Here is a 12,437-nt window from a genome sequence, read left to right as displayed (position 1 = left end):
AAATTTTAATACCGATACGGGCTTTTTTTTTTTTTTACCGGAATTGGTTATCTCCGCCATGGCCTTGGAGTACATGGATATAATTAATGTAATGTCTCAGATGAGATTTCCGCGAGATGGCTGCAGATTGTAGATTATGCGATGCAAAAAGGGTAAAAGATGATACAATAGATAATGTTAGAACGAAGCAAACAAGATTTTAAGTGCGCGCGCGTTGATCATGGAAAAAAATTTATAGAAAAATATACACATGTCGCATTTAATTCAAAGATCAATAAAAAAATACGAAAATCAAGTGAAATACGTATGTGTTATCTAAAATAATCGCTTCAATGTTTAATTAACGTATAATGATGATACGATCTAAGATATTTAAGTAGAAAGATGTAATTACGATGTGTGCGAGGCGAATAAAAAATATAGAATTGAAGTGGAAAAACCTACTACTCATTTGTACTGTTTATCTCGTGTCGAGATGTTGCGATACTATTTTAATTCGCTGTGACGTCACGGCGGTATAGACACATGCGTCGACTAATCCGCGATCAAGAGAAAAAAAAATATGTAAATGGCTATCGCGGCGCGTAGTAATGTCTCCGTTGCACTAATAATGCATAGAAATCAGTCGTGGATAGTGTGAGTCGTAAGAAAAAATCTCGAGGAAAAAAAAAAAAAAAAAAAAAAACAATACTTCCCGCATCTTTGTTCGGAGAATAAGTGAGTAATCGTTCGCAGTTGAGAACTTGTTGCGCGATTGATAATGATAATGGTATTTGGCCAGTTTCTTCGGCCGCGCATAACAATGAATATTTTACATGTCGCTTTAAATAGCGAAATATATATACACGTCACTCGATAAACGAGGGGAATGGTACGTTACAAAATTGTGTACACAGATATCGTGGAATATCGAATCGAAGCTGAATGAGAATTTGCGAAGAGGCTAATTCTTATCTAGTCGCTTGTATTGTAATTCATTCAACGCGATAAATATACGCTGTGTGTGTCTATCGTATTATTTTTCTTTCAATAATCGTTTTTATGTAATTCGTATAAACGGATTGCCAGTCCCCTTTGCTAATCGAATCCGTTGAAAGCGAAAAGTTTTTATTTAATTAAATAATTTTATTTGCTCGCGTCCTTATTTTATTAACTGCGAGTACGAAGATATTTTATTTTCCTGAGCAATATTTTCTCAGAGATAATATCTTTTCATCTTATTGTGTTTATGTAATCCTGCTATTAACAAGTTCATTCGGAGATATTTTCTTCCCGACAATTAAATTTCTAATTGGATCGAGAAATATTCACCAATTACATCTTTCAAACTAATTAATTAATTTTTTTTGCGAGGAACAAAAGTCGGCGTGTTTTATCCTCGCGTTATATACTTGTATATTAAAGTATTTAGCTTTAATGGCCGAAAGCGCGTACGCTGCGCGTTCCGGACCGAGACGAGTTTGAATGGGCGACGAACTGGAAACGAGGTTTGTAGAGTAATTCAGCGCGTATGACGCACGCAAGCCGCAATTCTCGCGTTCAGGTTGAAGCGGCTGACATCAGTTTGCCGCATTTAGCGTTAGTGGAATTAATTGCACGATGGACGAGTGGAATGCCCGGCAAAAGGTAGAAATAATACCGGTCCCGCGGCATCGCGTCTTGTCACAATAATGATAATTCGGGAAGAAATTTCTGTCATAAATATCCCGGCTCGTAAAACGACGCGATGATGCGGATAAAGACATTTACGTGTATATATGTCTTGATCTGTGTACAAGGTGTATGTCCCGCTTCCACCGCGTGACATTTTAATGACAGATCCACCGGCCAATTTGGAGTCGATTTTTCCCCGTAGAAAGAATATCGAAGTCGTTATTTACTTCGCGGAACATTCTGAATATAATACAAAATTGCACACCCCATGTGTGGTGATCACTTGCGAATTCGAAAAATGCACGGTAAGAAGTTTCGGGATTTCGAAACGTTTTACGCCTCTTTGCCTGTGTATGTCTCATATTAACGACGACATTACCAAGTCGAGTGGTCGCAAGGTGAGGTAATTAACAAGAGTATCAAGCACAGTAGAATGGCTCGTTTAATTGCTGGGCGGAATTTATACAGCGAAGACAAAGATGCAGTTGTGTAAATTAAAATCAAGGTGTCTCTTTATATTTCTTCGTTAACTAAATTGGTAGAAAAATAGACGAAAATAGAAATATAAGTATGCACAGATCGCATCTTGTTAGAGTTACTGCATCGCTAGCTGTGTATTAGGTAGATACGCATGACGTCAGAATCCTTTCTAAATCTCTTACATCATAATAGAATCGAGGATGATTTCGCGCATCACGATGTCGTTGCTCTTAATAGTTTCCGCTCTTCTCTCTCATGAACCACTTAAAGAATTCCCGAGAGATCACTCTGTATCGTATAAAAGTAACATATCTCCTCCAACTTGATCCTCTATTCAATATAATTAGAATATCATGAAGAGAAATTTAAATTGAAACTCCGTCCGCGTATAATTCGCCAAGTTATCCTCCACGAAGAAGTACATTGCCATTTTCTTAAATCCATTAAGTTGAAGTCGAAAGCGTGATTAGACTTATTATGTATCAGGTGTGCTAGACATTTATAGCTATTTAAAATCGCTGTTACATCCAAGCTCATCTGTAGCGTTCCGATTTCACCAAACATTGAAATGTGTAATTTGTGCTGCGAAAACAACGCGCGATTTATTCGGAGAATATCGCGCGTGTAATAAACTTATGGACGACTTATGTGCGTCGGCGCGCACCTTTCGGCATGCATCTTAGAGAGATTCCAGTTTTTACAACCGTCTCTTGTAATTTTTCAGCCTTCCTTTTTTTGAGCGCGGAATAATGCATATTCAAATTCGCGACAGATATCTTTACGATTGTGCGAACGAGAACTGCGATATACTGGGAGGAGAACGAGCGCGCCTTTCGTCTCTCATTTCGTGATCGCGGTGTTATCGAAGGTCGCGATTTCTCGCCCGAAATGTCACCGTGATTGTCTAAAGTCCGACAGGATCGTGAAAAATCTCGATCATTACGAAATCGAGCCGATAATTCGCGCGTTATCACGCGGCGATTGCAGACATTTCGACGGCGATAACTCTTTTCGGTTACACATGCCGTACACGCAATTGCAGTACTCGCATTTAATAACGCTCGAGATATTGCTTATCAAAATAAAATCCGATGTTTCATTATTCCGTTTATCAATTTTCGATTCGGCGGGTTTCTCTTTTCGCGCCATTTTCGGAATCGCGATAAATGATCAGCGTTGAATTTTAATAGCGCGCTGGGGATTCTAAAAGATTGCAACAGATGCATTAGAAATTATCCAATGACCTCGTTAACAACGATATATTTTTTTAATGTATAAGAGAGAGACCAAACACGCACAAACGCGTTTTTGAGAGATTATTTTGTGCGAAAAGAAGAAACTCGGCGGAAAATCAGGTGCCGCCGTGTAATCGCAAACAGATTACGGTGTTTAAACGGAACGAGACGGTCTCTCGAAAATTACGAGGTCGTCCCGTTGACTGAGCGGTCCGTGACTCCAGCGGAATCCCGCGTTTTGCGCGCGGAAGGGGAGAATGCCTTGCAGCTGCACCGGCGATTAGTCGAACGCGTGACGTCAATGGCGCTTGTCTTTGCGAAATGCTCGAGAGGAAGGCAGCGAAATCCAAAGAGAACCATGAGAAGATTTTTCTCCATGAGATAGCTATTCTCGTACATTTGCCGCGCAATTGGCCGAGGAGATTAATTAATTTCGCCGAAATATCTTCTTTGCCTCTCGCGATAACGATTCATCTCATTTCGTAATATGTATAAAATAAGATAAACGAGGGAATATTGTATCTGTTTAGTTTGCTTATCACACGATAAGGGTTACCAGAAGTTTCAGGTTTAAATATCTCAATGTTAATGCTGAGCTGCGTTTGGAGAACGCTGATTTCTTTCGCTTAATCGCGGTGTCGCTCGCGAGCCTCATGATTCTACGCGAGGTAAACCCAAGGAAGGTTCCCTCTTGAGAGACGTTCTTAGATTCCATCAGTGTATAGATAAACATTCTCTTTCTCCTTGGAACCTTTCGAGAGGCCTCGAGAGAACGAAAGAACGAGAGAAAGAGAAAGAGAGAGAAAGAATAAGCAGTGAGTGCGCTCTTGCCGCGCTCGCTCGCGTATCTCTTTGGTGCTCCTATCCCGTGTACTCGTGTGCACGTGTACATATCCCTTCACGTATACGCGATCGCGCGCTGTGGCGTGTGCGATCAAAGTGGCAGAGGTATTGTGTCTCTACGTTGTCTGAGAGCCCCCGCGCCCGCGCGCGTACCTGTGTCCGTTGGGCATAATCGTTTATTTCGCGTCGACCTTTGCGGGGCACTACGTCAAAATGTCAGATGCGACCCCGCCTGAGCGCAGGGGAGATGCACTGGGAACTTTGTAATGGGCTTACAAAGCGTAACAAACTGATGCGAGGTCAAACACACGACGGGCAATAAACACACGTAGAGATAAATGGGCCCTTAAGGTGCACCACACCGGGGCCCGCCGGCGGGAGAGAGAGAGAGGGAGAGAGAGAGTGTTTCGTCTCTCGACTCGTATCTCGAGCGTTTTGTTTGCCGCGCACGAGATGAGCGCCGAGACGATCCGAGAGCACGATACCAAAGCCCGTTTTCAGGATTTCAACGCTTTCGTTCTCACATAAACGAGCATATAACCATATTTCTTTAAAAGAATTGAATAGTATAACGGAATAAAAATGCAAAAATTGCGCTAATTAAATAACAGTATTGCGGCAAAATTATGACTTGATATTAATAAGAAAAGTATGCAAATTACATGCTCTCAGTCAATTTTTGTCAGAACGAAAGACAGAACATAAATTCTGTAAATTATGTTTTACCTCCTCTTTTTAAAATATTGAGATGTGCAACTCTTCGCCTGCTTTAAAGCAACTTAAGTCTTTAGTCACATATGGCAGTGTTTGAATTGGAAGGAATCATCTTTACGTGATGAGTTCTTTAAATCAAACGTAGGGTTGCACATTTTGAAAAAGAAGAGAAAATATAATTTATAATTTATATAATTTATAATTTTTTAAATTCTGTTTAAATTCTGTGTTTTTAAAATATATCTAAATATACATAAATATTTTGTCACATACTGAAGATGTATTTTAATATTAGCATATAATCTTTTTTCAGCGATACTTTTTTTTAACTTTTTTTTTTTAACTTAGTGCTATTTTATCTTTAATATTTATAGAATTTACTATATTATTTTTACAAAATTTTCGTTGCGATAAATAGGTTTAAATATAATTCTAATTTCATCTTCTTTCTCCTTAATCTCTCCTTGGTTTCGGAACAGTCGCTCATTTCAAGCAGCAGGAGGATCGCCTTAAGCGACTCGCGGGGCGTAACAAACTGACGCGGGGTCAAACGCAAGACGGGCAATAAACACGCTGAAAGATAAACGGGCGATCATGGGTCCATCCGGGACTCTCAGAGAAAGTATTTCGTCCGATGCGGTACCGCAGCGATTTTCGCTTTCGCGCGAATCGATATCAAGAATCTCGTGCATTGTAGAGACTACAAAAGGCGGGGTCCAGTTTATTGCCTCTTTTGTACATATGTATTGTTTTATAACATGTGGCCGCGTTTTATACTTTACGATCCACCGCTCTGTTATCCCGTGGGAATTATATCCGTTATGAATGATATAGTCATGAAAAATCTAGCGTTGTTTGCCATTATCTCGTAACTTCTATAGAACCCGATTTCCACGATAATAATCATAATAATCCATCTGTATGCAATTTTATGAGTAAATATATATATGTATGATTAATATGTGTTCCGCAAGATAAAGTTACAATGTAATATGATTGAATAAGATTTCATGGAACACATATCTTCGGCGTTTTCCTTTTCGCGTCTCTTTCTCTCTCTCTCTCTCGCTCGCTCGCTCGCGCTGTTACAACGTTATCGCAAGCCGGTTCGTCCATTATGTACGCATTTGCAATCACCGGTCCAGTACCACAAAACCACAATCGCGCTCTAATTGCTAGCATTAGCCGCTTATAATCGAAGCCGAGTTGCTCACGGATCGATCAGCCTTGGCCGCGACGAGAAACGCGCGACGGGCGTCTCAGCCGGCGCTTTCTCTTCTTTACATTTTTTGCAAGTTAATCATTCGCGAACGAAATGTGTACAAACGATCTGTACGATCTTGAATTTCTGCTTTTTTTCTCAGATGCCGCAAACGGTGCCCACAGCGGCCGGCTATTCGCCGTCGTTCGACTACAGCACTTTTCAGTTCGATCTGTCCCTTTTGCCGGAAGATTACAGCCTAGCCGGCGACCAGCTCGGTCTCAAGACCGTGCAGATCAAGCAGGAGGCGCGCTCGCCGCGTCCAGGATCGCCCACGATCTATCAGAGCCCACCGTATCAGAACGGCGAGCTGCCGTTGTCGCCCAACTATTCGCACGAGGGATCCTCGCCGGGATACCCGACGAGCCCATACTACGTACCCAGAAGCCCCCAGAGCGCCCAGTTTTATCCCACCAGCCCGGAACCGTCGGCCAAGCAACCGGTCAAGAGGGAGAAGAGCCTCGATCTTTTGGCCATTCTTCAGGAGTCTAGGTAAATTATGTTCCTCGAAACTCTTGTCATCGCGATCTTTTATAGTTGCGTCACTTTGCTGGTAAGAAAAGGAGTTATAATATGGATTTTTTAACTTTTTTCCCTGGTTTTACAATCCATATTTGCGTACGTTTGGCGTTAGATATAATTGTCTTGTGTTGAAATCAACAAAAATTTTCGTCTTAGATAATCGAGAGTCGCACGATGACGTTTAACATCGTTGCAGCGATGCCGCGCTTTTGATCCTAGACGCCGTTATTCGCCGCAATCTCTTAATAGCGACGGATCGCGCATTTTCGCATGATTACAGACTCTTAGCCGAGAGTCTGGGCTACCGCGAGGACTCGACCGATTGCACGGTGCCCTGCACCCCACCCCGTAGCGAGGAAGATATCTACAACAGCCTGGACGCGGATTTTCTGCCGAAGAAGGAGGATGGTATGCAGGGGCATCCGTTGCTCAAGGAGATTCTCTTCAAGGAAGAGCCACGTTCTGTTTCCAGCAACAACGGCTCATCTTCTTCCTCCTCCTCCACCTCGTCCTCGCCCAGCCCTTCGTGCGAGTTCGAAAGCAGTGGCTCGGCGTTGCGCGAACTCCTCTTCAAGGGCGTCGCTCGCAAAGAGAACCTAGTGGAGATGCCTGACAAGCTGAGCCAGCTTAAGGTGGAACGATCGGAGGAGGAGCTAGCGAATCCATTGCGAAAGGAAGAAGAGCTCTTCAAGGACGGTCAGAAGAGCGACCATCAGCTGCTGCGGGAGGTGCTGAGGGATACCAGCTTCCAGAGGAAGTACAATCTGAGACCCGTTGATCTCGGCGGCGTCGGCACCGGCTACGTCGAGGACATGGAAGCCGGCGAGTGCGTGGGCGACCTCGCTCCGGCATTCATCCAGGTGAGTCGGCTACTTTTGTCAAACTTTAATCGGAATTTACGTACAACGATTTTTCGTATCGCGCTTATATCTTTATGTATAGATCGAATCATACTATTTGATTTCACCCTAATTTTTTTCTACTAAAAAATACAAAGCTGTGAAAAATAAGTCATTTCATAAATTCATGTAAATCAATTTAATCAAAACTTAATAAAAATTATGAATAATAGAATGAAAAAAGAGAGAATTAAATCTATAAAAAGAGAGAGAGAATATAAAACCACATATTTCATGATTATTGATACTGTCTCGTTGGAAAATAAAATGCGTAACCTTGTGCGTATATCTTTGTAAACGCGCTATTTCTGCGATAGTTGCCATGGACGGATGCAATCACGTACGCATTAATTATTATCAGCTTTACAATAATTATTGAGTAAGATTTCTTCCAGAGTTTCTTAAAATATTCTATCATTAGATTTCTTTCGCTAAAATTGCCTCATGTGACTCACCGTGCAAAAATTATATATCGATAATTCTTAAGTAAAGAGAGAGAGATTGTAACACTTATTATATCATTTCACAACGCGTATGATACATGAGAGGAACTTTTCATTACTAAAAAAAAATCAAGTCAAACACTATTTTTGATTCATCTCCAAAATTTCTCACTTCTGTTATAAAGCTAAGTTTCGTTCATTCTTTATATATTTTTATTCATTTATATAAACTCTCCTTTTGTAATCAGAAATTTACTTGTATAACTCGATGATGTATGGATGACACGGCTATGATCGAGTCATCAGAAATTCCGACGCGTGTCTCGATTTTCTCGACTAACCTTGCTCCGTTAGATCTTCTCGTTACCTTGCCGCAGGCATAGTTTCGACGTCGTCGTCGTCATTGTCGTCGTTGTCGTTATATGTGCGATTAGTTTGTCTATTAGTCCGAACCATGATGTCACGCTTGAAATAAGTTACGAAGCGTCGTGAAAGCGCGCCGAGTCACGAAATTACTTTTGCCATGAAGATCCACTTCGAAGATCATTGACACAATTACGCTTTACAAACAACTCTGTTTTGAATACGCCTGTACCTTATTAATACCTAATTAATTAGAAAAAAAAATTTACTCCGAGAGAGTATATAAATATTTGAGTGTTGTTTGAAGCATCTCAATGATCTGATTTGATCAATGATTCTTAAATCCAAATTTCTCGGAATATCACGTTATTTTGACGGCAACCGCGCGCAGAATAACATGAGATTTCTGACTTTTAATTGCAGAACCGAGACGTTGGAGTGCGGCGGATGTGGCGGCCTGGATACAATGGGCCAGACGGCAATTGCAGTTGCCATTGGTGCCGCTGGAGAGTTTCAACGTGGATGGTGCGACGCTGGCCACCCTCACCGAGGAGGAATTTTGCCAGAGAGCTCCCCAGGTGAGCGCGAATGTAATTATTTCACTCTTTCGTAGAGTAGAAATAAGGAAAAGAATATAGATATAGTGCCTAGATAATTATAATACAAAATTATAAAATATATATTCACTCTTTGGAATATTGTAAGATCATCTCTTCTTTACGAGATTTTTTCATAATTTTTTTATCTTCAATGTTACATATCTTGCGACTGACTGTGCTTCTATTTTAAATTCCATTAATATAAAATTTAATTGAGAAGAATAAAAAAGAAGAGATTCTTTTGTTTACTCGTCTCTTTGGAGCTTCTTTCGGTAAAATACTTTAATCGTCAATATTACGTAGATATCTGCATCAGATTTCAATTTTCAGACAAAAAGTTTCCTATAAATTTCATATTAATGTCTTATTCCCTAATTCTTGTTCCTTTATAATCTTACATTTTATTGTGTTTCCTCGACTTTTATTTTTTTGCGCGCTTCATATTAATTGCATGGGCGCCTCGCAATTTTGACGCGTATCTTTACACAATGCTCGTACCTGCGTTTGCAATGATCGATTTCGGCGAGGATCGTATACGCTTTTAACGAATCAATTATTCGCAACAATTTTCGAGATGCCTCTTATTATGTGCGAGGAGTGCTCTGACGATGGCAAAAAAAATATTACTTACAATTGCATGCAGCAATTTCGCATGAAATTTTGTTTTGTCAGTATAAAAGATATGTTCGGCGATGTTGAAACCGATAGCGAAATGATAGTTGGCGAACATATATATATATATATATATATGTCATTCCTTATCTGCCTCGCGTTGACACGATTACATTTTTTACGAAACTTATCTCCCATCGTCGTGAGAATTTACAATGGATTTTGCATTTATCGCTTTAATTGCCGTATATATAAAAATCCATTTTGTTCATAGTATATCTATTTTAGATAACAAGTTCGTTGTCTCTCAATATATTCTCATAAATAATTACATATTTAACAAAATAACAAGGAAACTTTAGAAAGAAAGAAAGAAAATATATATATATATATAGAATCGCAAATATAGACGTATACTTCTTAATAATGGATTGACTCGTCAATTTCAAATAAATGTCAATGCATATCAATAAAAAATAAAGCATGATGTAATAACGATGGATGAAAGTTATGAATTCTCGTCTTATCTAAATTAAAACGATTAATTTGTCATTATTATTCTCATAAATATTTAAATATCTAAAATAAAAAGAGGAAACTTTAGAAAAATAGGGAAAATGTGATATAATATATTATATAATAAAAATATAAAAATAGAAATAGAGATTGCCAACATCTATATCACTTGATCGGTTAATCTATAAGTACTTTATCGATGGAAGATAAAGCATGATGTAATAATGACAGTAGGTGAAGAAATTAAAAATTCTCGTTTTGTTGAAATTATAGCGATTAAGTCAAAAACTTTTGGCAACCGGGAAAATTGGATTCGGTGTGAGTCAGTCAATTATTAACTTCATTCTTTATTACTGTAACACGCAATTCGCGATCGGGTAGTGTCCCATGAAGAAATAAAACGATCAAAAGCGGGACTTAAGAAACACTCGCTGCCGAGGTCCGGTGAAAGTGAGTTTCCTGGTAATCAATGTGCGTTTACGCGTTCCTTCCGTGTAATCCATACCTGAGGCATAAATGGAAAGAAGGTACCTATACTGCAAGCAGATTTCGACATGTAACGGGATCGGAATTCCCGCGCGAATCATCTGGCGCGTGAGAGTTGCGTCAGTTTGCGTCAGGGATACGATTTCAGAGAAAGAGAGGCCCTTAAAGATTTTGCCTAAGGTTTTGAAAGGCATTTTTTTATTAAAGGATTCTATTACGAAATTGACACTCACTTATCAATAAATTGTGACGAGAATGACGATAATGAGATTGATGCGAACGATGTAGGCACTAATTCATATCACAACAAAATTATTACGTATGTAATAATTATTACATCTTCTTGCAAACTATATCCAATTAAAAATTTTTATATAACTCGAGTGTAACGTATAAAATAATGTTGCTACAATATGTATGCAATCTTTGTGTGCTGTATGGGTAATAGTTACTTTTACACAAAACATGTTTTAATGACGTGATTATTTGGCGAACAAAAGTGTGAAATTGCCATGTGAATATATCGTTATTCCCGAGAGATTTAAGAGAATCAAAAAAGAACGTAACGACTTTTCAACTGCCTCTCTCGATACTTGCGAATACGGCCATACATTGTCGCTTATTAAGCAACGAGTTTTCCATCGGCATCGAGCATGCTAAAAACCGGTTGCTGTCAATGTTGATTATACGCACTGTTAATTATAGCCCTAAACTTGACAAAGCCAAGATAAAGCGAAAAGAAATGAACTTGACATTGTATTATACATATGAAATATTATTTTAATAAATTAATTTTCTTTGAGGGAACCCATATTACTTTTTTACAACTACAATATTTTTCTTTCGCGTTATCGATATATTTATTTTGTACGATTGTTATAATGACGTAAAAGGAAGAACGGCGGAGAAAAATATAACCCTTGTTCTTGATCATGTAAAAATTAATCAAATTTTTTATCTGCGCTTTTTTCTCTTTCTCTTTCTAAACTTGTTGAGGAAGAAACAGAAAATCCAAATCACTTAACAAGGAGCCGTAACGTTTCCGACACCATAAACTCTGGATTATCATGAAATAATAAATCGTAAACAGGTGTGAGAATTTTGGAAAATCTCGCGACGCGCGTCTCGTTATTCGAAACTGCAGACGTGAGTCCGTAACGGAAATTAATAGCGAGTAGAGTAGCCGTGTATGACGAACGGCGGAAAAGTAGCCGTGCATAATGGATTCCGCTTTGCGTCTAGTAATTGGATAATCGCGCCACGAAGTATCGTGGTAATTCTCTAGCGTATAGCGTGGAATCATGGTCAGGCTTATGGTCACGTTCTATCTACGATCTCGCGAGTCCTTTCCTCGTTTCTTCCAGCTTCTCGTCGATGCGATCAAATTTTCTTCGCAGACTTCATTCACGCGTGGTTTATAAATACGAGCATGTATTCGGCATTATCTCCAGAGAAAGAATTCGATTCAAATTCGATTTCGCAAATTTAGGTATTAGATCCTATATTTAATTTAATTGGTTAATCGTTTGGTTGTTTTTCGAATTCTTTCAAGTACAACTTTTGCTGCAAATAAGATTATATGAAACGAAATTTATATATTTAGAGAGTGGGAGAAAAAGTGCCGGTATCGTAAATAACGTGGAAATTATAACAAGTTTCTTATCAAAGTTGTAGATTATTAAATGATGTATTAAGAGTTGGACGTATCAACAATTTAATCTTTGATAGAGTTGTCAAGGTTGCATAAAGATCGCCTTGAATGTTTTAAATGAGAATTTCGATTCATTATATATATATATGTATATATGTAT

At 39.1% G+C, this 12,437-nt stretch overlaps 1 protein-coding gene across 1 annotated transcript in view; it reads left to right on the top strand.

The window, feature by feature from the left end:
* LOC115235026 (DNA-binding protein D-ETS-4) overlaps positions 1–12,437 on the top strand; it is a 77,779-nt gene that overhangs the window by 47,983 nt on the left and 17,359 nt on the right. The window contains exons 2-4 of the mRNA XM_029806510.1: positions 6,290–6,678; positions 6,989–7,653; positions 8,834–8,991. Coding sequence (XP_029662370.1) covers positions 6,290–6,678; positions 6,989–7,653; positions 8,834–8,991 — 1,212 coding nt within the window. The remainder of the gene's footprint in view (positions 1–6,289; positions 6,679–6,988; positions 7,654–8,833; positions 8,992–12,437) is intronic.

This window comes from Formica exsecta, unplaced genomic scaffold (genome assembly GCF_003651465.1).
Source record: "Formica exsecta isolate Colony F162 unplaced genomic scaffold, ASM365146v1 scaffold109, whole genome shotgun sequence".
NCBI lineage: Eukaryota > Metazoa > Arthropoda > Insecta > Hymenoptera > Formicidae > Formica > Formica exsecta.
This window is presented reverse-complemented; position numbering and strand designations above follow the sequence as displayed.